The sequence below is a fragment of the Lachancea thermotolerans genome (assembly GCF_000142805.1).
Source record: "Lachancea thermotolerans CBS 6340 chromosome E complete sequence".
Classification (NCBI taxonomy): domain Eukaryota; kingdom Fungi; phylum Ascomycota; class Saccharomycetes; order Saccharomycetales; family Saccharomycetaceae; genus Lachancea; species Lachancea thermotolerans.
In genome coordinates this window covers 1,188,837-1,209,885 of record NC_013081.1, presented here as the reverse complement: position 1 = coordinate 1,209,885, position 21,049 = coordinate 1,188,837, and the positions used below count along the sequence as shown (strand labels likewise).

At 45.8% G+C, this 21,049-nt stretch overlaps 14 protein-coding genes across 14 annotated transcripts; 7 read left to right on the top strand and 7 right to left on the bottom strand.

The window, feature by feature from the left end:
- Positions 1-313: 313 nt before the first annotated feature.
- Positions 314-2,059, bottom strand: NPL4 (nuclear protein localization protein 4; the record flags this gene model as incomplete). The annotated part of the gene is made up of 1 exon (XM_002554025.1): positions 314-2,059. One exon carries the CDS (start codon positions 2,057-2,059, stop codon positions 314-316), a length of 1,746 nt encoding a protein of 581 aa, XP_002554071.1.
- Positions 2,060-2,208: 149 nt separating this feature from the next.
- Positions 2,209-2,826, top strand: SEC66 (Sec63 complex subunit SEC66; the record flags this gene model as incomplete). The annotated part of the gene is made up of 1 exon (XM_002554024.1): positions 2,209-2,826. The coding sequence occupies one exon, from the start codon at positions 2,209-2,211 to the stop codon at positions 2,824-2,826; it is 618 nt and encodes a 205-aa protein (XP_002554070.1).
- A 126-nt stretch (positions 2,827-2,952) lies between these two features.
- On the bottom strand, positions 2,953-5,253 carry KLTH0E13596g (KLTH0E13596p; the record flags this gene model as incomplete). Its single annotated transcript, XM_002554023.1, has 1 exon — positions 2,953-5,253. One exon carries the CDS (start codon positions 5,251-5,253, stop codon positions 2,953-2,955), a length of 2,301 nt encoding a protein of 766 aa, XP_002554069.1.
- A 316-nt stretch (positions 5,254-5,569) lies between these two features.
- UMP1 (Ump1p) lies at positions 5,570-6,073 on the bottom strand (the record flags this gene model as incomplete). The annotated part of the gene is made up of 1 exon (XM_002554022.1): positions 5,570-6,073. One exon carries the CDS (start codon positions 6,071-6,073, stop codon positions 5,570-5,572), a length of 504 nt encoding a protein of 167 aa, XP_002554068.1.
- A 456-nt stretch (positions 6,074-6,529) lies between these two features.
- SWD3 (Swd3p) lies at positions 6,530-7,480 on the top strand (the record flags this gene model as incomplete). Its single annotated transcript, XM_002554021.1, has 1 exon — positions 6,530-7,480. The coding sequence occupies one exon, from the start codon at positions 6,530-6,532 to the stop codon at positions 7,478-7,480; it is 951 nt and encodes a 316-aa protein (XP_002554067.1).
- Positions 7,481-7,535: 55 nt separating this feature from the next.
- On the top strand, positions 7,536-9,557 carry MSD1 (aspartate--tRNA ligase MSD1; the record flags this gene model as incomplete). Its single annotated transcript, XM_002554020.1, has 1 exon — positions 7,536-9,557. The coding sequence occupies one exon, from the start codon at positions 7,536-7,538 to the stop codon at positions 9,555-9,557; it is 2,022 nt and encodes a 673-aa protein (XP_002554066.1).
- Positions 9,558-10,641: 1,084 nt separating this feature from the next.
- Positions 10,642-11,946, bottom strand: KLTH0E13508g (KLTH0E13508p; the record flags this gene model as incomplete). The annotated part of the gene is made up of 1 exon (XM_002554019.1): positions 10,642-11,946. One exon carries the CDS (start codon positions 11,944-11,946, stop codon positions 10,642-10,644), a length of 1,305 nt encoding a protein of 434 aa, XP_002554065.1.
- Positions 11,947-12,849: 903 nt separating this feature from the next.
- On the top strand, positions 12,850-13,788 carry ECM31 (3-methyl-2-oxobutanoate hydroxymethyltransferase; the record flags this gene model as incomplete). The annotated part of the gene is made up of 1 exon (XM_002554018.1): positions 12,850-13,788. One exon carries the CDS (start codon positions 12,850-12,852, stop codon positions 13,786-13,788), a length of 939 nt encoding a protein of 312 aa, XP_002554064.1.
- Positions 13,789-13,824: 36 nt separating this feature from the next.
- FMP30 (N-acetylphosphatidylethanolamine-hydrolyzing phospholipase D) lies at positions 13,825-15,198 on the bottom strand (the record flags this gene model as incomplete). Its single annotated transcript, XM_002554017.1, has 1 exon — positions 13,825-15,198. One exon carries the CDS (start codon positions 15,196-15,198, stop codon positions 13,825-13,827), a length of 1,374 nt encoding a protein of 457 aa, XP_002554063.1.
- Positions 15,199-15,657: 459 nt separating this feature from the next.
- Positions 15,658-17,001, top strand: ELP4 (Elongator subunit ELP4; the record flags this gene model as incomplete). Its single annotated transcript, XM_002554016.1, has 1 exon — positions 15,658-17,001. The coding sequence occupies one exon, from the start codon at positions 15,658-15,660 to the stop codon at positions 16,999-17,001; it is 1,344 nt and encodes a 447-aa protein (XP_002554062.1).
- Positions 17,002-17,141: 140 nt separating this feature from the next.
- Positions 17,142-18,332, top strand: ATG21 (Atg21p; the record flags this gene model as incomplete). Its single annotated transcript, XM_002554015.1, has 1 exon — positions 17,142-18,332. One exon carries the CDS (start codon positions 17,142-17,144, stop codon positions 18,330-18,332), a length of 1,191 nt encoding a protein of 396 aa, XP_002554061.1.
- A 16-nt stretch (positions 18,333-18,348) lies between these two features.
- Positions 18,349-18,834, bottom strand: INA17 (Ina17p; the record flags this gene model as incomplete). The annotated part of the gene is made up of 1 exon (XM_002554014.1): positions 18,349-18,834. One exon carries the CDS (start codon positions 18,832-18,834, stop codon positions 18,349-18,351), a length of 486 nt encoding a protein of 161 aa, XP_002554060.1.
- Positions 18,835-18,939: 105 nt separating this feature from the next.
- On the bottom strand, positions 18,940-19,323 carry MGR2 (Mgr2p; the record flags this gene model as incomplete). Its single annotated transcript, XM_002554013.1, has 1 exon — positions 18,940-19,323. The coding sequence occupies one exon, from the start codon at positions 19,321-19,323 to the stop codon at positions 18,940-18,942; it is 384 nt and encodes a 127-aa protein (XP_002554059.1).
- Positions 19,324-19,457: 134 nt separating this feature from the next.
- MSY1 (tyrosine--tRNA ligase MSY1) lies at positions 19,458-20,849 on the top strand (the record flags this gene model as incomplete). The annotated part of the gene is made up of 1 exon (XM_002554012.1): positions 19,458-20,849. The coding sequence occupies one exon, from the start codon at positions 19,458-19,460 to the stop codon at positions 20,847-20,849; it is 1,392 nt and encodes a 463-aa protein (XP_002554058.1).
- Between the last annotated feature and the right edge of the window lie 200 nt (positions 20,850-21,049).

The following is a 21,049-nucleotide window of genomic DNA, read 5'->3' as shown; positions in this document are numbered from 1 at the left end:
TAAGTTTTATGCCGTGGTTTTTAAAATGCTTCGGAAAATTTTTTCATTATAAAGCTCTTCTCATCATATTTGCAATGAAAAGAAGCGTTGAGGATGATGAATTTCAAGAACATTCTAGAAATCATGATAGAAATATGGATACAGAATCACAGGAACCAGCTTTAAGGAGGGCTGGCATAAGGCGCCTGGACGTTGCAGACTGCGGAGCCTTTGATAATGGTCGTCTATAGATCTTCTAGCGGCTCTCGTATCCGGGAGCCGACTTTTCTTGATATAAAAAGGGCCACGATGGCAGATCAAGCACTGCTTAGTGCTATGCAGACTCTTGTAAAATCATCACCAAGGTCTGCCATTCTGGTGAGTCAACCAACTGGTATAGTGCACTCTGTTCGGAAGTTGTAGCTGCCGAAACCAGCAAGTTCCACTCCCCAGGTCCCAAAATCTGTAGAGAGTGTATGTAAAGAAGAAGTTGGAAGTTTGACAGCTTGCTTTGTAGCAGTGCAAAGTCCCCTGCAGTAATGCAGTCGTAGAGATACCGCTTGAGTTGGAGGTAGTCCTGAGATTGGCCCATTGCCTGGCGGTTGGCCCAAGGGAAGCCTGTGCAGGTTGCAAACTTTGGCTTCGATGGTGCATCAGGCGTTGGAAAGCCATGGGTTAGGGACACAAGCAAATAGTCCACTGGAAAGGCGGGTTTTGCGTTTTCTTTGACCACTAAGCCGTATTCGTTAGTTCGCATGTAGAACATCTCTGGCACGTAACGCTCTGACGTAGTTTCGTTGATGTAGGCCATAGACGGATGGGTCGAGCCGCTGATCATGTCAGCCTGCACCAGTGCTTCAGCATCCGTTGAGACCTGGTATGTGGCAAGGTCAATCTCGCCCTCGACATTGCCTGAAACCACGCAGGTGAAGAACTTTGACGAGTAAAAGCCTTGCTCACTGTATTTGCATACATTGGGCATACGCAGCTGGTGCCGGGCAGCCATGATGACTTCTAGAGAGGACAGAAAAAAAGAATCTTTGTGGCGCTTGCATAGCACGCTACCATTCCCGCTTCCGGCATCTGTGAGGTCCGTAAATATCATACCAATGCGTAGCAGTCCCATCTGCTGCGCAATTTTGTCAACCTTTTCCATCTCTTTCTCCACCATTTCCATATCCATTGTAAGCCCATCTGGTTCGTCGTGTTGCGGAACTTCATAAATCGCCTCTGCCTTCGCGATTATGCCAAGTGGGGTGGCATCATAAGGTGCGTAATGTCCGTATATGTAACCAACCCTTTGAGAGCCCGTAAGTCTCCAACTATCAATGAATTCATTGATTATTTCACTTTTTTGGAACTCAACGTGGTCCACCATCCTGAAATCTTGCTGCTTGAGGGTGATAGCAGAGGGCTGACATTTGGAGCAAATACCTTTGGGCCAAGGGTCGTGTCCAGCTGCGCAGTGCTTGTTGATGCGAAAGTCAGGTTGCGAGAGCGGGGGGATGTAGGAGCCACCACCGGGCTTTTTGTTGGTCTGCTCATTTAGCTGCTTTAGGTGTGCGTGGAAGGAAATATGTTTTATATTCTGCTCCTTTTGGTAATCGCGGTCCCATGGCGGCAAAGGCGAGCAGTACTCGCACATTCCTTTGTCGCCGTGTCTACAAAGAGGCGACCTTTTGCGCTCAATTAGCCCATCCTCCTTCTCGAGCTGGACATCAACAGGTAGCTCTCTGACATTCAATGGACCAGCATGCTTAACAGGGGTGATTTGTACCGCGGAGTTTGCTCCCATTTGATTGCTACTTTGATTTTGAGCATTAAGTGCAAGTTGGTCCCCCTTTGTTTGATATTCGAGGGTACAAAGAGACCCATGCTTGAAACCTAAATCCTTAATGGTGGAGTCTGCTATGTTGCTGACATTCCACATCTCGCTTGCGGTGACGCCAACCTTCAAAGAATCTCTATCGATATTCTGACTTATTCTAGGCAGTAGACGATCTAAGAGCTCACCGAACTTCGTAGTTTCTTCGCACTCCACCCTGTGCATGCCACTTTTTGACCTGAATCTCAATATCATTTTAGATTACCTTCCTATGGTTTGTTCCTTGAACGGCTATCAATGCTTGGCCCTTATAGTGACTTGAGCGTCGTAGTGGCAAATATAAAAAATGTCTAATTAACTAATTAAATTTGACAGCTTTAAAGAGCTGAACAGACAAAGCAGTCATGTCCTCTAACTACAGTGACTTCAACAGCACCTTTACTGAAGATGGCGGGCCAACAGTGGAGACAAAGGTTGTATCTTTCTACACACCTCTCCTCTATGTTTCCATCTTGGTTGTATCACTTGCAGTATTTGCATCACACTACAGGAAGAAAACTGTTCAAGAATTGAGCAGACTACCATCAATGTTTGATGAATCAGTAGCGCGGGATCTGTACTATGAGCTAAAGCAGATGAGCGAGTCAGAAGAAACTAAGGTCCACGAAAAAGTACTAAAAGCTGCGCTATTGAACCGTGGCGCTGAGGCAATCAGAAGAACACTAAAGTTGAAGGAATCCGAGCCGCAGGTGACAATGCTATACAAGAATGGCTCTGTTGGTGAAGAGTATTGGAAAAGATATCAGAATGAGGTCAAACTTGTGGACCTCGAATTTAAAGAATGCATTCAAGAGGCAGAAATGATGCAACCTGGATGGCCGCAGCTCTTCGTTGGCGTTTGCAGAGAAATATGTTTCAACCAAGCTTTGAAAAGACGGTACCAGGCTATCTTGTTGAGAAAAGACGTGTTTGCTGTGCAGTGGGATCTCAAGTTCGACGATAATGGTAGGCTACTTGAATGATTATAATGGATCATCAGAAAAATTTGAGTCAATCAAGAATAGTGTACATAACATTCGATGCATCGGCGCTTAAGTGTATATAAATGCACATAGATATATGTTAGCGTCAAGCTTCCATTTTGAACCTCAGTGCTTTCTATTTTTCTTTTTGCCGACAACCTGAAATTCCCAGTCTTCAACGTCACCTTTAGGCATTTTTAGTGCTTCGCTCCATGACAGGGCATCGTTCAGTTTATTTTCACAGTCCACGCGGCGTTTTATGAATTCAGTTGCAAACCTTCTTCCATCCATCGAAAGACTATTGGAGTAAATTGTGTCTGCAATAATCTCTTTTGACTCAGGACCGGCAGGCAAGCTTAAAAGAACTTCCAAAACGCCATTGACGTCTACATCCGGGGCCAGTTTCATTTGTGACTTACACCACTTCAAAAATTCTTGACGAATGGAAGTTGATTGATTGCCAGTGTAAGAGGCCGGGACCTTCGCACTCGCTCTCGCTTTAAGCGTGGGTATGCTTGTGGAAGACCCAATTTGCTTGCTGGTGTTAGCACTCACAGCCCTTAATTTATCGGGACTTAAATAAGAGTTAGGCTGGTTTAGAGCTTTGGAGATGTTATTTTTCACAGGCAGGGCCTGCTTTTTGGTTACAGTAGTCCATTCTTTAGTCTCGTTATTGGGCGTACCAGTTGCCTTGATTTTCGCGGTTTTCTGAGCTTCTTCCCAAATCCTCTTCTGTTCCGCCAAAAACTTCTTTTGCTCGAGTTGTTCTTTTTGAACCTGTTCAATAGTCTTCACGGGTGGCTTGTTTTCTCCTTGAGAGCCTGGAACAGATTTCTTGCTTGCCCACGATGCAATAGAGTCTATCCTAGGAACAGGTGCTTCTTCGTTCAAAACCTGCTTTTGAAGTTTTGCAGCCATTTCGCGGGCCTGTTCCTCGTGTTCTTGTTTACGGCTAGCTCTTTGAGCAGATTCCTTCTGCTGAATTTCAGCAAGTGAAGATCCTGAAAAAGGCTGCGCTGCCTTGCTTGCCCAAGGAGCTGGCTTAGCTGGCTTTGTTGCGGGGGACGGAGCTGGTGCAGATGTTTCCTGGGTCGTCTTCTTGGACTCCTGACGCTTACGACGGTCTGCAGCATCCTTTTTTTCTTTTGCCGCTCGCTCTTCTTCCTCAATCAATTTCCGGCTTGCTTCTTCCGCACGCTTGCGCTTGATTTCCTCTTGGTTCGCAGCCTGCACATTCACTATTTCTTGGGACTGCGCCTCTTCAATGTTGTTTTTGTCTAAACTTGTCGCCAGTTCATTTTGCTGTTTCAAGAGCTCCTGTTCCTTTAATCTTTCAAGGGCTAGTGATCTTTCTCTCTTCTGCCTCTCTTCATAATCGAGCCTTCTTTGGACCGCTTCCTGATCTATCTGCTGGCGGCCTTTCATTTGTCCGTCAGTTGCCTTACTAGGAGCGTCAATCTTGTCTAGATTTTCGACAAACTTATCTACAGGAATGCGCGACACAACCTCTTGGTAAAACCCACCATCATTATCACGCAGACCTAAAACTTGGTTATGTGTATAATCACTGGTCTCAAGAACTGTAGCATGAAATTCTCCATCAAGGGACTGCATGCTAGGGTCAGTGACGGGTGCAGAAGACGCAGGTACAGAGCTCATAACCATAGGATCAGTTGTGCCCAAGGAGAGAGGATCAAGGCCCAATTGCCTACTGGGGTTGCATTGCTGTACGCTTTTGGTTTGGGCTTGGCTAACAATTAGATCCAACTTATTGAAAGGATCTGTGAAATCTCCGACTTTGGCCATGAGGTCTCCCAAAGGTGCGAAGGTGTCATTGACACCAAAAGGCTCTGGGGTAGTCGCAACGCGTGCCACTTGAAGGGAGCTTTGCAGATAACCTGCCTGAAGCCAGCTAGTCATGGATTGGGTGGGGAATGGTCCCTGAATGAGACCCTGAAAATCAATATACTTCCATTGGGACTCCACGATCGGAATGCGCGGAGCGAAAACTCCAGGAGGCGGCGGGATCCCGACAGGTTCACTGACTATCGAGTTTGGCACATAGCCAATCGTTGAAGCAGCATTTTGAGGATGGCCATTCGCCGGCACTTGGGCCTTACCTTGGTGAGCCCAGTCCAAAGCCAAAGACGATGACGAATGTGAGTGGACCGGTAGTACCGGATGAGGTTGTTGTGGCTGTTGATGATGCAATTGCTGGCGCGCAAGATAAGTGTCGTCCGCAACACTCACAAACGGGGAATTGGCTCTCTGAATGCCAATGTTGTCAAGTAATGAAGGAGTTTTGTGCAAATGCAATGATCCACCCTCAAGCATTGGTGTAGACGCTCCGCTTAAATGCAATGCTTCGAACTGTGCACCTACCGAACCTAGAGGGTCCGGCTGGTACCCGTTACCAGAATTCATCATCGAAACGCTGTATCAATTCTTGAAGCCAGCTACTGTCTTTAGGCTAAGCTTTCGAAGGAATCCTTCAATTTGACAGCTAAAAAATTTTTTGGTCAATGTTTTTCTAAGTTTGAGGAATTCCATTTTTCAGATGTTTCTGTTCGTATAAAGTGGTTAAAGGTGGGGCCGTTTCACAAGCGCACCAAAGATATCAGCTGAGTTTTCAGTATATAAGCGGCAATCCCAGCCTGAGCATGGCTATTCGGCCCTGCTGTTTGAGCGGTAGTAACAGTGATTGCATGCGCCACGGCTAATGCATTTGGGGTCTTTGTTTAGCTTAGAGTCCAAGCTGTTTTTCGATGGAACCGTGGACGTCGGCACCTAAATTCACGCCTCCTGTAAGCCCTGTACCGGGATAGATGTCCTCCCAGTCCACAGACGCCTCTTTGTTGAGTAGAATGTCACGGTGAATCGAACTACCGTTCGTGAGTGACGATAGCGGATTGAAATCCGAGTTTTGGACGATTTGGAGCTCCATTTCACGTCTCAAAGGCTCTGCGACACCAAAAACCTGTTTGTATTGCTGCATATTTCTTTCACGCTGTGTCTGATCCCAGTTCTGGATGGATTTTTCTAGGGGGTGTTTGCCATTCAATTGTGAGCTCAGCGGCGCAGATCCGCCATCCTGGTGCCTCAAGGCATCTGGGAGGGCTGGAGCGGCATTTGACGCGGCATGGCTGTTGGAAATAGAGGAAACGCTTGACTGGTAGGATTTGCTTGGTATAATGCTCATGATTGATTGTGAACTTCTGCAATATCTATGATTTAAGGAAGACAGCATCTTATTGGAATCTGCGCGTTTGTTTTCGTTAATTTGCCACCCTAGAAATGATCACTACGTACGTATCAAGGTTTCCGGGGACATACTATAGACATGGTGAATAACGGTTTTGACACGCAGCTGGTGATTGAGAATATATGAATGGCTTATTCAATCTTCGGGCTCTCTTTATTTTGGGATTCACAAATCTTTTGTGGCCCGGGCTCGAAAAGGCAACAGCCACAAACAATGTTCTCGAGAATAGATCTCTCACATTCAAATTTAGGGCAATAGAGGACGGTACTCTTGGATAGTCGCAGCTGGCTGTTAACACTGAGCTGTATTCTTTTCAAAAGCACATCTTATACAAGACACTTCTAATGAAGTGCTTATGTACGATATTAATTGATGAGTGCTCTATTCGCGATGCCTTAGGTTTGGATTTAATAACAAAGCAAGTACTTCATCTGTGCGCTAATGGGCCAATTGCAGCTGAATTGCACTCTCAGACCTCCTGGAAGCGGTAATGTACTTTTTACGTCAGCCAAAATATCACCCGACGGAAAACACGTTGCTGTCTGCGAGGGCACAGACATAGTCCTGTATGATACAATTAACATGTCTTCTACAGTTGTGCCGACGCTCCATTCCCAGCCACTGTCAGACATGTGCTGGTCACCGGACTCGCAGTGTATTGCAACGGCCTCGGACGACTTTACAATAATAATTACACATTTGGTTTTTGGTGAGTTACATCGGTTGGTAGGGCACACAGCGCCTGTCACTTCCCTTAAATACACTTTCAAAGGCAACATACTATGTTCCTGCTCCATGGACGAAAGCATAAAGGTCTGGGATATTCTGACGGGCACGCTGCTGCGTACGTTGTCTGCACATTCAGAGCCTGTAGTGTCAATTGACATACCACCGTTCGACCCAAGCATTCTCAGTTCAGGATCATATGATGGTCTGATCCGAATCTTCGATACTGCAACTGGGCATTGCTTGAAAACTCTGACATACGACAAAGACTGGCAAAGTGAAAATGGTGTTGTTCCCATTTCACAGGTCAAGTTTTCACAAAATGGCAAATACTTACTTGTAAAGTCCCTTGACGGCGTGCTCAAGATTTGGGACTTTGTTCGCGGGAAAGTCGTACGCACATTCAAGTCTGACCAGTCTAATTCTCTACGGTATTCTTGCGGTATTGATTTCCTCTATCTTGATGATGAGGCATCGGACCCGGTTGTCATCAGCGGCACCGAAACAGGTGAGATCATCTGTTGGGACTCTCAAACAAAGCAGCTTCTTCAATGCATTAGTGATAAGCATGCTGGAAGCCCTGTGATGGATATAAGTTGCCTCGGGGCCCAGATGTGCTCATTATCATTAAACGGCGAATGTAATCTTTGGAAGTGGACAGAGTGACAGTTTCGATTCGAGTTATTGCATGTTTACAGCAATTAAATAGTTGTGATAAAATATGTATTCTTTTCAAAGTGGGCTTCTTCCCTTAAAGAACGAGGTGCCAAAAATTAGCTTTGTTAGTTTTACCATATCGCTTGTCACTAACAATTATACTTCAATGATGCTCAGAAGCCGGCTTGTTCTTGTCAGGCAGTGGGAACGGAGGTACAGCGAGCTTGTCAATCCGAAGATAATCAAAGAGAGGTTTAAGCTAAACAAAGAAGCTCAACCAATCAAAGCTCTATTGAACCGAGGCAATTCTGATGCAGTGGTGATCAACGGGTGGATAGACAAAAAACCTAGGAGCGTCGGCAAAGGACTGATATTTAGCACTCTGAGAGATACCGAAGGTGATTTGATCCAACTTGTTGACCACAAATCATTACTAAAATCGGCTAGTGTTGAGGATGTTGTTCAGGTTGAAGGGCACTTAGCGCTAAAGGAAAGCAGAGGGGACTCAGACCCCGCACAATACGAACTCAGGGTCTTGAACATCAATACTCTCAATAAATCCAGCAAAAAGCCCTCTCAACTTTTAGGTTTCAAAATTCAAGAGAGCTATCCGCCGGAATTCAGATACCTACAATTACGGCTCCCTAAGTATCAGAATTTTTTGCAGAAGAGACATCAAATTGCCCAGAATATAAGGGAGCTCTTGAATCTTCAAGGCTTCCTTGAAGTTGAAACTCCAGTTCTATTCAAATCAACTCCTGAAGGGGCTCGCGAATTTTTGGTTCCGGCGAGAAATAAACAAGATGGGAAGCCTACATTTTATGCCTTGCCACAGAGCCCACAACAGTACAAACAGCTTCTCATGGCAAGTGGTATCCAAAAATACTACCAGTTTGCTCGGTGTTTTCGTGATGAGGATCTTAGGAGCGACAGGCAACCAGAGTTCACTCAGGTTGATCTGGAAATGGCGTTCGCGTCTGGCGATAAGATAATGCATGTTGTCGAAGATACAATGGTGAGCACTTGGAATAAGTTTTCCAGTAGCGAAGCCCTGCAGACGGTTGACAAAAATGGCCTTTTAGTGGCTGTGACAGGGTCGCAGCCAGTGAGTAGAATGAGCTACAAAACGGCGATGACGCACTACGGCATAGACAAACCTGACCTAAGATTTCGGGACCTGAAAATTGTTGACATGTCAGAATTCAAAGCGCGGGGCAAGGAGAATATATTGTTTCCTGTTTTTGAAGTTCTTATTCTCCGAAATGCTTTCAGCACTGTCGAAGAGTATCATAAAAATTGGGCGTTCCTTTCAAATGAACACAACTATAGATATAGGACCCCCATTGTAGTGCCAGTAGAAACAGAGGAATTGGAAAGATCATGGTTTGAAAAGTTTTTGCCAATTGCAGATTTTGAAAATCCCACACTAATGGCTCGTTTTCTAAATCTTAAGAAGGGTGACATTGTATGTGGGTCCACAAGGCAGCCAACAAGTGCGATTTTTGAGAACCCTACGCCTTTAGGAAGACTGAGGCAACTTGCGATTCAATCACCATATGGAAAGAAGCTTTACCAGAAAAGTGAAGGCGCAGTTGCAACTTGGGTGGTTGACTTCCCACTTTTTTCTCCAGTGGAGCGTGAGGTAGTCGGAAAGGAAACAAAACAGCTGTATCCCGTCTACGAGTCAGATAAAGTGACATCAACTCATCACCCATTTACTATGGTTCAGCTGGATGACTTGGCAAAGCTTTCTAAAGCACCTCTATCATGTGCCGGTCAACACTATGACTTTGTTTTGAATGGTGTGGAGCTTGGGGGTGGTTCAACTAGAATTCACGATCCGGAGCTGCAGAAATATGTTTTCAAAGATATTCTCAAAATCAAAGAGCCAGAAAAGTTGTTTGGTCATCTCCTCACTGCTTTTGAGAATGGGACGCCTCCACATGCGGGACTTGCCATAGGTTTTGATCGGATGGTTGCGATGATATGCGGATCTGAAAACATTCGAGATGTTATCGCATTCCCCAAAAGTGTTAGCGGTGCTGATCTGGTAGTGGGTAGCCCAAGTAGCATCTTAGAAAGTTAGTCTTGGACACAATTTTGAATCATTGAATACTCAGGCTCAAAAAATCGAAAGCTGCCGCTGTTTCAGTTCGGTTACAAATGCTGAGATATTGTAATGCAAGAGCTCAAGGTCAAATTGGGAGTTTTCTTAACACGAGACTTGAAATATTACACTTTGGAATTGTCAAGGGCTGCGCATATCAAAAAAAACGGTTCTCGTGCTGAGTTCCAGGTTGTGCACGGTTCGACTTTGTATATTGTGGAAATGAACTATTACATCATAAAACTGAACCCGTGTTAGAGGGCACGATTGCAGAAGCGCTTCTAGAAAATTAGAAAGAACAATTCAAAAATCAGCCTTAAAACCGCGGCTTCGAGAGAAAGCCGTGTCATTGAAGCCCGCTTATATTCAGGCTGCGCACCTGCTCCGAAAAAAGCTCCTGATTATTGATATTTTCTGCGACTCGTTTGTGTAACAGTAACTTGTAAGTACTTTATGCTGCTGAAGAAAGCACAATAATACATATTCTTATGATGTCGCTACCATATTTCTTTGTGGGTTTTCTCGAAAACACAATGCAAACAACACAGCGTTTCTTGATCGAGGATGGCAGAAGGGGACTATAGGTTCCTCAAGAAGTCACCCTATGCTCTAACTTCAATCATTTCTGTGCTTCGCAGTTCTAATTAATGTATAGTCACTAGCTGATATTTACATATGATTTTCTTTTCGGAGTTTCCAAACAGGGGAAGCCTGGACTACTGTGAAGTTAAAGCTCGCTGCAAGAATAAGAAAACGAAATGGAACAGTGCCTAGTTAGCCAACCTCTTGTAGCATATAATAGAGTACATTCAAAGAAGTAAGGTTGAGTTTCTGTGTCATTTCTTGAAGTTCGTCACGAAGAGCTATTCGTGGTAAAGCAGCATCAAATTCTCACGAGCGTGGGTTTCCTAATCATCAACTATCCGGCGTAGTGTAGCAGCTACAACGTCTCGCTCTCACCGTAAAAACGGTTTTTGGCCTTCCGTATTGGAACTATTTTCTTCTCAATATCGAAACAAGCTCGCTGCAAGCTGGCTTTCGACCACTGACAATGCTCTACATTTCAAAACTTAACACGTTTAGTTCCCACTGCGAAGAAACGACTAGTGATGTAGGAAGTTGCCGCGGAAAATGTCAGCACTGAGCAGTATATTATGAAATTGTCGTACTGCTTCGCGCCACCATTTCCGATAATGGCGCCCCCAGCAGGCATGACAGCCAAGCTGGCTAAGGCTGTCATGAGATACATTAAGCCAAACCTCTTGCCAAAATCCTCAGTGCGGCATATCTGACTCATTGCCACCGGCACCAGGGATAGTATCGAAGAGCACACAGCGCCGAAGAGCGCAGAGAACGCATACAAAACCTTCAGGCTATGGCCAAATGGTAGCCACATCACAAGGCTGAGCAAAGTCATGAGAAGCAGACATATTGTTATAATCATGAAGCGACCAGTAAAGCGGTCAGCAATGTAGCCAGAACACCTTCCGAGGATTCCGCAACCGTTGATTATGGCAATAAGAGCATAGGACGTGCTTTCAGGGACTCCCTTAGAAATTGCGTATGAGGGGAAGTAAGTAGTAGTAATAATAAGGCCGTTCTCTGCGAAACAGCAGCCAAGTGTGCAAAACAAAAACTTGCAGTCCTTCAAGCTACCCAAGTCCAAGCTGTATCTGACATAAATTTGCAGTGTTTTTCTCCAAGGTAGTTTTTCCCTTTGATATTTCATGACAGCTGCATTCTCTCTCGTTAGAACGGTAGATAGCACCAGGCACGCAGTTATTATGAAGGCTAGGGTTCGGATAGCCCACGCGTATCCAACCTCGCTGTAAAGCTTTCGCAGCATTATGGGGAACACGATGCCCCCAATCGACCCCCCTATGCTAGCAATGGCGGTTGCATGAGCCCTTCTCCTGTTGAACCATGTGGAAACGCTAGATATTAAGCAAGTCATGAGAATGCCAGATCCTACGCCGTACAACAGACTGAGGCACAGAATAAACTGATACACTTCTTTGCACTCGGCAAGGCAGAATATGCCAACCACTGATAAGATGATGCCCAAATACTTCGCCGTCCTGCAACCGTTGCGGTCAAAGTAGCAGCCGCATAGAACATTACTAGCGAACACAGCAAACACGTACAATGCGAAAATCCATGACACAGTCGATGTGCGCACTGCCTTGAGCTGGTGTTCTGATATGTATGCCTGGATTGCTCCCACAGAATTTACTACACCGAAAACGGATGTCAGTCCCATGCAAGCCCCAGCGACAACCGTGTACGCCTCACGGCCACCGTCTGGGAACAAACTCAAATCGTTGTCAACAAGAGTTTCCTCGCGCCCTTCTAGCTTTGTTTCACTCATCTATCGCGCTCTTGCACAGGCTATTCTCATTATTAGAATCTTGTCAAGATATTAAACCTCTTCTGTGCCTGCAAATCCTATAATATATATAATTGCACTAGCCACAATAGGCAGCTGCGGTCATTCTTCTATGGGAATCACTCTTTCCCATGTTCAGTCACCAGCGCAGATTATTTTTTCCTGCAGATTGATAACACTCAATGCAATCGATTTCGAAGATAACGCTTCTAGACACCGCGTACGTCAGCAGCTTTTCAAAAATGTTTGAAGACATGGAAGGGTCCGGAGTTTTGAGACAAAATGGCGGTGACTTGTCACTTTTGTCTCATCAGACTTGGCTGACTTGAGAAGCTTAGAACCGAGGATACTACGTTGCACATGTTCTTCCGTGCGGTGGAGAGCGACGGACGGCTCCGCAAATCTTGAAGTGCAGAGCTAAACGCGAGGATGTTGAGACGGAAAACACAAATTAACAAGCTCAGACAGAAAACTCAGGCACCCTTGTCATCACATATAAGCAGTGGTAATATGGAAATTTCAGCTGTTTTCGGGACGAAGAAAGATAAAAATCGAAATCAGAGCGCCTAAATAGTCAGTCAGGGTCGCTGTACACTCGTTACAAAAACTGTAAACTCCTGGCAGGAGCCATAACGACCGGTCCGGTTCCGAGAAGAGATGGGAGTGTTTGCTGAGTGATCTTCGCGTTAGCGTGATGTGAAGTATCCAAGCACGTGACTCGGAGGCGGAACATCGAGTTTATTAATACCACTTAACGAGCTCTAACAACCGGCTCTTCAGCGAGCTTCCATTAAAGTCTGGGCATTTCTCCCTCTTCTCACTGCACATTTGCTGCGATCCAGAACATCTTGGTCTCTAGCCGTTACTTCTCTCGCGATAAACGCCATGATAAGGAATGCTGTCCACCATTTGCACAGGAGCTATTCAAGCTATCTTTCTCCTGTAGTGCGCCCTAAAACGCTCGCGGATCTTTTCTCCAAGCATGTATCCCGTGAGCCAATCACTATGATCACGGCCTATGACTATATAAGCGGGAGCTGGGCCCAGGCTGCCAATTGCGACATGATCTTAGTCGGTGACTCGCTGGCGATGTGCGCACTAGGCTATGAATCTACTACGGAGATCAGCCTGGAAGAGTTTTGTTTCCATGTACAAGCTGTTAGCCGCTCGCCAGGAGACGCCTTTATTGTTGTGGATATGCCTTTTGGCAGCTTCGAGTCCAGTATAGAGAAGGGTGTGGAAACAGCTATTTCGCTTATGAAGTGCTCTCCCAAAGTTGGAGCGCTGAAATTGGAAGTTGGCAGCCATTCTCTAAGCACACACAATCCTGACTACTCCTTGAAGTTGGCAGCAGAGCTTTGCTCAAGAGGCATCCCTGTGATGGGCCACATAGGCCTGACGCCCCAACGCGTTCACTCGCTGGGCGGCTACAAAGTTCAAGGAAGCCGGTCTGCACAAGATGCAGCAGCCATATTCGAAACTGCACGCCAGTTGAAGAAGCTAGGTTGCTTCTCAATTTTGGTTGAGTGCGTCCCGCACAAAGTCTCGCAGCATATCACGGAGACCCTTGATATTCCAACAATCGGCATAGGGGCCGGTTCTGGCACTAGCGGCCAGGTCTTAGTCCAATCAGACATCCTCGGTATGCTGCCTGGAAGAGTCCCTAAGCTTGCACAAAAATATACAGATTTGCATGCCCAAAGCGTGGACGCTCTCAAGCACTACGTAGCAGATGTTACACTGCATAAATTTCCGGATAACGATAAAAATGGTTTCAAGATCAAGGAGGATGTGTGGCGTGAATTCCTAGAGATTGTCGAATGAGACATCAAATGTTTATAAATATATCACAATGCATTTTCAGTTAATAGTAATGGTCTTCCCTAACTCGGGGCAATAACAGCTGCTTTTGATCCCATGCCACTCCGCCAGCATTTCGAGCTTTTCTTTCGGTTCGCGGAAATACTCCCCGCTGAGTACAAAGGTGCCCCAGTGAACCCCCAAGACGTTTTGAGCTTTTAGATCGTCTCTAATTTTCAACACCTCCTCAGGGCTTATATGTCTGGGCTTCTGGTGCCAGGATGGACAATACTGTCCACACGGAAGTAGCGCAAGTTTGACACCGCTGCCATACCTGTTACTGATTCTCTTGAATAAGTCCCACACGTAACCAGTGTCACCGGCGTGAAACATAATAGGCTGAGTGTTGTGCGAAAACAAGAATGAGCACCAGAGAGATCTGTTTGTATCCACGAGCGACCTACCAGACCAGTGCATTGCTGGGGTGCATGAAATGTTGTAGGTAGAATTGCCCTTCGCAATCTGGGCTGTTTCCCACCAAGAAAGCTCTATGATATTTTCAACTGCGTGGTTTTTCAGAAATTCCCCCATGCCCTTGGGAACTATCCACAAAGGTCTGGTTTTGCTCTGTGATCCCCAAAACTCCAAGCTCTTAAAGTCCAGGTGATCGGGATGGTTGTGCGACACTAATATGACATCTGGCGTAGGTACATCTTCTATTTTAGCCGGCATTGGCGTGATTCTCTTGGGCCCCAGTGTCTCATGGATTAAATGGTCTGTAAATAATGGGTCTGTCAAAATTCTGAAATTGTCGTAAATTACCATGTTGCAAGATTGCCCTAGCCATGTCGAGTAGACTGGCTTGTGCGTGGGCTCAATGTTGGCGGGCCCCAGATCCTCATTGACGTCCAAAATGCGAACATTAAGTTTCTCGTTACTACTGCTCAAAGATTCCGCGCTAGCCCAGCTAGGCTTATGGACAGGCATTAGCAAGCCCAATGAGCGCGTATCTGTAGGTATTCCGCCGCGATTTCTTTCAAAGAGCTCTAAAATCCTGTTAAGTGAAAATTCGAATAGGGTGAGGACCCGATACTCCTTGAAAGGATTCGCAAACCGACCAAGAATTTCCAACGGTGAGTACTTGAGTAGTGTGGATTCAAACGTTCTATCATCTTCGCAATCTTTAAGCTGCTGCTCTCGTTCTTTTATTTCGTCCCGCGCCTTGGTAATGATGTAAAGTGCGTATCCGGTGTAAGGAACCAAAATTGTCAAAAGTGCCTTCCTGAAGTAGCCATTGCCACGCGGTCTTCCTTTGTCTGAATCACTTTGGTATCTTTCAAAGCTGACATTGCGAGTACCGGGCTTGACCCTTGTACTGGGAAGTAGGAGTCCACTTTTGCAGCCAAGTTTCATGGATCTTGTAATAGCAGGCATTTTTGACTTGAACTGCGTTAAAACTATTACGGAACAGCAACTGCTACAGTTGGAAATGTTTCGGGGAAAAAAGCAGACTCTATAAATCTTCCCAGCCTAGCCTGGCTACCCGGTTATTTATTCACTTTTGGTGGATTCTTCATAAAGTCGCTATTTTGAATATTTTAAAGTTCAATTTAAACGACGAAAACTCAGTATTTGATAGCATATCATTTACAAAAGTTGGGCCAAGCAATCAGACCTGCACAGAACGTCTAAATTGAGTAATCCGGCGATACGCACACGATCCGGAGCCAAAGACTTCGGATATTTCGAGACAAGCGAGGTAAACAGCCCAGATTTTTTTCTCAACGCTATAGGCTAAGCTGAAATCTAGCTCATCGCACCGCACTGCTACAAAGAAAGTATAGCCGAAGCTCATTGGACACATTTAAACACCGGAGTTAAGAATCTCAAAAGATGTCTTTTAGGAAAAGAAGTGAGGTTCTTGGAGCGCCAGGTGGCTCTCCGAGAGTATTAAGTCGTGGCGCAGGCCCCAACAGGACCCCCCAACAGCCGCCACTCGCAAGAGGCATTACACCCCGTGATGTTCGGAGCGTTACAGGTGGAATAAGTCGCCTTTCGGTGAGAAACACGCCGGAACTATCTCCCGTGGTTACAAAAGGACTAGAACTTGACGCATCTCATCCCGGTATAAGGCCTTCTCCTGCAACTTCACAGCCAGCTACATCGACAGGCTGCCGCGATCTCGATAAAACTCTGGGCCATATGGGTCTGCCAATTGGTCAAACGCTTTTGATTCAAGAGCAGGGTACTACTGACTTCAGCTCAGTGCTCGTTAAATGTTTTGCAGCTCAAGGCATTGTGCATAACCGAGTGGAGGGATCCAACGCATTCGTTCACGGAAATACGCACCTGGTGGTTTTGACGCTGAACCAGTTCTTTGCAAAGGAACTTCCTGGTGTCTACCAAGGCTCTAGGAAGGATGTTAAACGTTCCAAAGTTTCTTTGACTGAATCTAAAATCACTGTCCAAAATACTCTTGAATCGGGCGCTGCGCCAAAGGATTTGAAAATAGCGTGGCGATACGGACTCAATGATGACTCGGCCAAAAATAGCAAACGCAGTGAGGCAGATCTTGATACCTACCCTAATTATTCTCATGCATTTGATATTACATCGCGTCTAGTTCCTGCACCCACATCTGCAGAACTCACATTAATTTCTCCCAACCAGCCGCTTGATGCTGTTTTGTCCCAGCTGCAGACGGTGTTTCAGAGGCATGATAAAAAGTTGATTCGGGTTGTCGTGCCCAATTTGCTGCATCCCGTAATGTATTCGCCTGAATATTCTCAATTGCCAGTAATCGTGCCGCTGTTACATGGCATCAGGTCCATAATCAAGAAGAATAGTGAAAGAGCCGTGCTGATTAGCACTATGTCCTCTGACCTTTATTCAAAAAGCGGCTCGCAATTGGTCACATCGATAGAGAATATGTTCGATGCCGCCATTGACCTTGAGCCCTTTCCCCAGGAAATGTCCCAGTTTTTGGAGCGCGTTTATAAATCACAGCCCCAAAAGATTCAGCACGGCCTAGTTCACCTAATGAAGCTTCCTCTGCTCAGTGACAGAGGCGAAATGCACGTCAGGAGGTCTGAATACGCATTCAGAAATGGCAAGAAGAAGTTTGAGATAGAGGCTTGGGGTATTCCCATTGACGACTCAGAAGTTCAAGAATCCAAGGGTGGTATTGAAAATTCTGATTCTTCTAAATCCCAGACTACTGTTTCTCTAGACTTTTAGACAATACGTGGCTCTGTGATACCTTGTATGTAATGCTGAACACGTCCAGCGTTATATCGGACTTTTTCAATATTGTATTATAACCCGTGATAATTCGAAAGCATAGATATCACACATACTCATCACCAACACAGTAAGCAATGCACGCTTTGCGGTTCAATCAGGACGCAACTTGCTGCTCAGTGGCAACATCTTCCAGCTCTGTCTGCATATATAACTGTGACCCATTTGGTAAATGTTTTGAGCTGGAAAATGGCAGCAGGAACAGCAGCCGAGACGATCTTTCGGGATACCAAAACTCTCAGAAACCAAACTTTATAGTTGAGATGCTGTTTTCTACTAGCCTTATTGCAGTAGTTGATAAGAACCAGGGCTCTCAGAAGAGCCGAAAGCTCAAAATTGTGAACACGAAGAGAAAGTCCACTATATGCGAGCTAACCTTTCCTCATGAGATTGTGGACGTGGTTATGAACCGAAAGCGCATGTGCGTACAGCTAGCCAGTGAGCAAATTTTCGTGTACGACATCTCCTGTATGAAGCTGATACAAACCATAGATGTATTGGAGGGAAAGCTGAAATCCCCCAGTTCAAGCACAGCGCCTGCCCCCTCATGTGTGAGGATGTCTCTAAGTAGTGGCGACAGCAGTATTCTATGCTACAGCACGTTCTCACGCTCGCCCAAGGAGTCTAATGTCTTTAACGACATTGTTGTGTTTGATGCTTTGAATGTATCACCTATAAACTACCTCAACTCGGTACACAAAACAGCAATCAGCTGCTTGACAGTTAGCCCTAATGGCAAGCTCGTCGCCACCGCTTCTGAAAGAGGGACGATAGTCCGCGTGTTCCACACAGGAGCGGACTCGGAGTATAGTGCCTCTGACCCCCTTTTACGTGAATATCGGCGAGGTACGCGACCAACCTCTATCTATGAAATGAGGTTCAACCCAGGATCAGCGTTGTTGGGATGCGTTGGCAATACGGACACAATACATATATTCAAAGTGCCGCATAGCAAGAACATTGAGGATCTGAGCACCGCAGGCGGCAATCAAGATAGCTGGCTTGAGTCGCGTCTCAGTAAAGACTCGCCACACCAAATCGCCTCTTTTCTTTCTAGGCGGGTTATATCAAGGATCCCGAGCCAGAGTATGGCAAGAGATTACGCTTCCATGAAGGTTTCGGAGGATGTCCGCCACTGCATTGGGTTTCCCGACGAATTCCCAAACCAAATTTACGTTTCAGGGAATGACGGTGTCTTGCAAATTTACGAGCTACCAACTGAGCACGGAGAGTGTATACTTCTGAAGAACAGTAACTTCTTAGCATAATATTTACGTACTGTGTTTACCATAACCATGCGAGATACCACCTTTTGGGTTTCTTTGCGCCTGCACCGGACAGAGCGGGTTCTTTTCCCGAATGCTTGGCTGCGATCGCGGAATCGAGCTCCTGTCGAAGCGCCTGCACCTGCTTGTGCAGCTCAATTTCACGCTCATCGTACTCCAGCTTCCACCATATGTAGTGACCTGTGAGATAAAAGAAAGAGCTCATGAGTAAAAATATCCACATTGGCCTGACGAACTTTTTCAAAGCCTGCTGCTGCTGCTGATTCTCTTGGGACTGCATCTGTTTGAGCATTGCAAGTTCAGCTTGACTATTGAGCTCATTGGTCCTCTCGTTGATCAGCTTTCTCACCAAGTCTGGATCAACGTCGTCTAAAGACTTTAGTTTGGCTAGATCTTCCAAAGACTTTATGCTAGTACTATACGGCTTATGGCAGCGTGCGACAGCGCTCAATAGCCTTGGTACGCACGGGCGAGGGTTCAGCATGCTTTGTGTGTATTGGGCCAACCAACTGAATTATTTTGGATAATCAATTAAATTATAATTCATCTCTTATATACATGTAGTAAGTAGCGCTGGGGGTGGGCTGCCTCAAAAATCCTTGAACTCTTTGAGCTCAGTAGCTCTCTTTCTGTACAATCCGTAGGCTGCCTGGGCTCTCCATGCTTCAAACTTGGCCCGTCTTTGCAAAGTATTTAAGTTCCCTTCAGTGATCGTCCCGACGGGAGCGAGTTCTTCACTACGAATGATTGAACCAATACTCATAAATAAACCGAACGTTGCTGCGGAGCCCGCAATGTACTGGCCAAGTGTTCTAATGTAACCATTTGGGCCCGGTCCCTGGGTAAGGATCGCGAAGCCTCCAAAGAGGATACCGGTGCAAACACCTACGGAGGTCCCCATCATGAGGCCCATTTTGAACTTTTCCCAGTTTGAGGGTTGCTGTTGGCTGTAAACTTGTTTCACTGGAGGCATAATGGGCTTGCTTGTGGTCGTCCACTGAGCTCTTACTAGCTTGATGTGGTTGATCAGAGTACGTGAACTGAAAAATTTCCTAGAAAACAACTTTATGACAAAATCTGTCTAGCAGTCCTTTCTTTGTTAGTGAGATGCTGCACAGTGTATTTGCTAGGCGACTAAGGGCTAATAGCGAGGCCGCTAAGCCCTTAGTGCTGATGTTTGTGCGAAACTTGACCTCAAAGAATGTCCTGCAAACGCTTCGAGATAGGGGACTTCTGGCGCAGGTGTCACAACCAGAAAACGTCCTTCGAACAAAGTTGGAAAGCGGGGAGAAGCTAAAACTCTATTGTGGGGCAGATCCCACTGCTGAGTCGCTGCATCTGGGCAATCTGTTGCCATTAATGGTCCTTCTCCATTTTTACATCAAAGGACATGATGTTTACACACTGGTGGGCGGGGCTACTGGAATAGTCGGCGACCCTAGCGGCAGAAAAACGGAAAGGACAGCGATTGAAGAAACGAAGCGACAGAGTAATGTTTCAAACATCCAGGGTCAACTGCAAAGGTTTTTTGAGAACGGGCTGGCCTATTACAAAGGAAGATACGGACATGTATCGAACGGCAAAGCTGTACATACAAACAATTATGACTGGTGGCACGACATGAAGATGCTAGACTTTCTGGGGCGGTACGGAAGGCATATAAGGGTCCAGTCCATGTTATCGCGCGACTCTGTGTCTTCGCGGCTCGGCAGCCAAGATGGCATAGGCTTCAACGAATTCACATATCAGATCCTGCAAGCTTATGATTTTTACCACTTGAATCAAATCCACGGTGTCGCTGTTCAAGTTGGCGGCAATGACCAATGGGGGAATATCACTGCTGGGATTGACCTTATCAGCCGGATAGGGTCTAAAAGTCAACCCTTTGGTTTGACAGTTCCCCTGTTAACCACCTCTACCGGCGAAAAATTTGGCAAAAGTGCGGGGAATGCTGTATTTATTGACCCCACTATGAATACATCCTTCGACATGTATCAATTCTTTATGCATACTACAGATGAAGATGTTGCGAAGCTTCTACGAATTTTTACTTTGTTACCTTTACAAGAGATCAATGCAGTTGTTCAGACACATATGGAAAGCCCAAAAGATCGCATCGCTCAAAAATTACTGGGACGTGAAGTTGTCGACTTGGTACATGGGAGTGGCAGAGGCAATGACGCTGAGATGGTATCAGAGATTCTCTTTGGTAATCATCAACTGCAGCTACCCGCTAACGAGCTGATTAGGCTCTTCCGCGAAGCGAGGCATCTCGTCAGTTTCCCAAGAGGCCTCTCCTTGGAAGAATTACTCGTACGAGTTACCGGCTGCTCAAGGTCAGAAGCTCGTCGCAAACTTAAACAGGGCAGCGTTTACTTAGGCTCAGATAAAACTCGAGTCCTCAATGACATTGAAAGCCTCGAGCAGTTTTATATAGACGATCAAGTTCTCATACTCAGAATTGGCAAGCAAAAATGTTTTGTGATCGAAATCGTCTAGGTTTTATTTGTACATGTATATAGACCTTGTATGCTATGAATTATGCTCTCTTTGCGTTAGCAAATATCTGGGCCCCGCACCAAGATATAACGCACCAAAGCCACAGAACGACGGGAGCAAGCATGACTACGAACCAGTAGTATAATTTTGATTCGTCGCCCCACACTCTCCACAGCAGTATCGAGGCCACTATCAAGTAC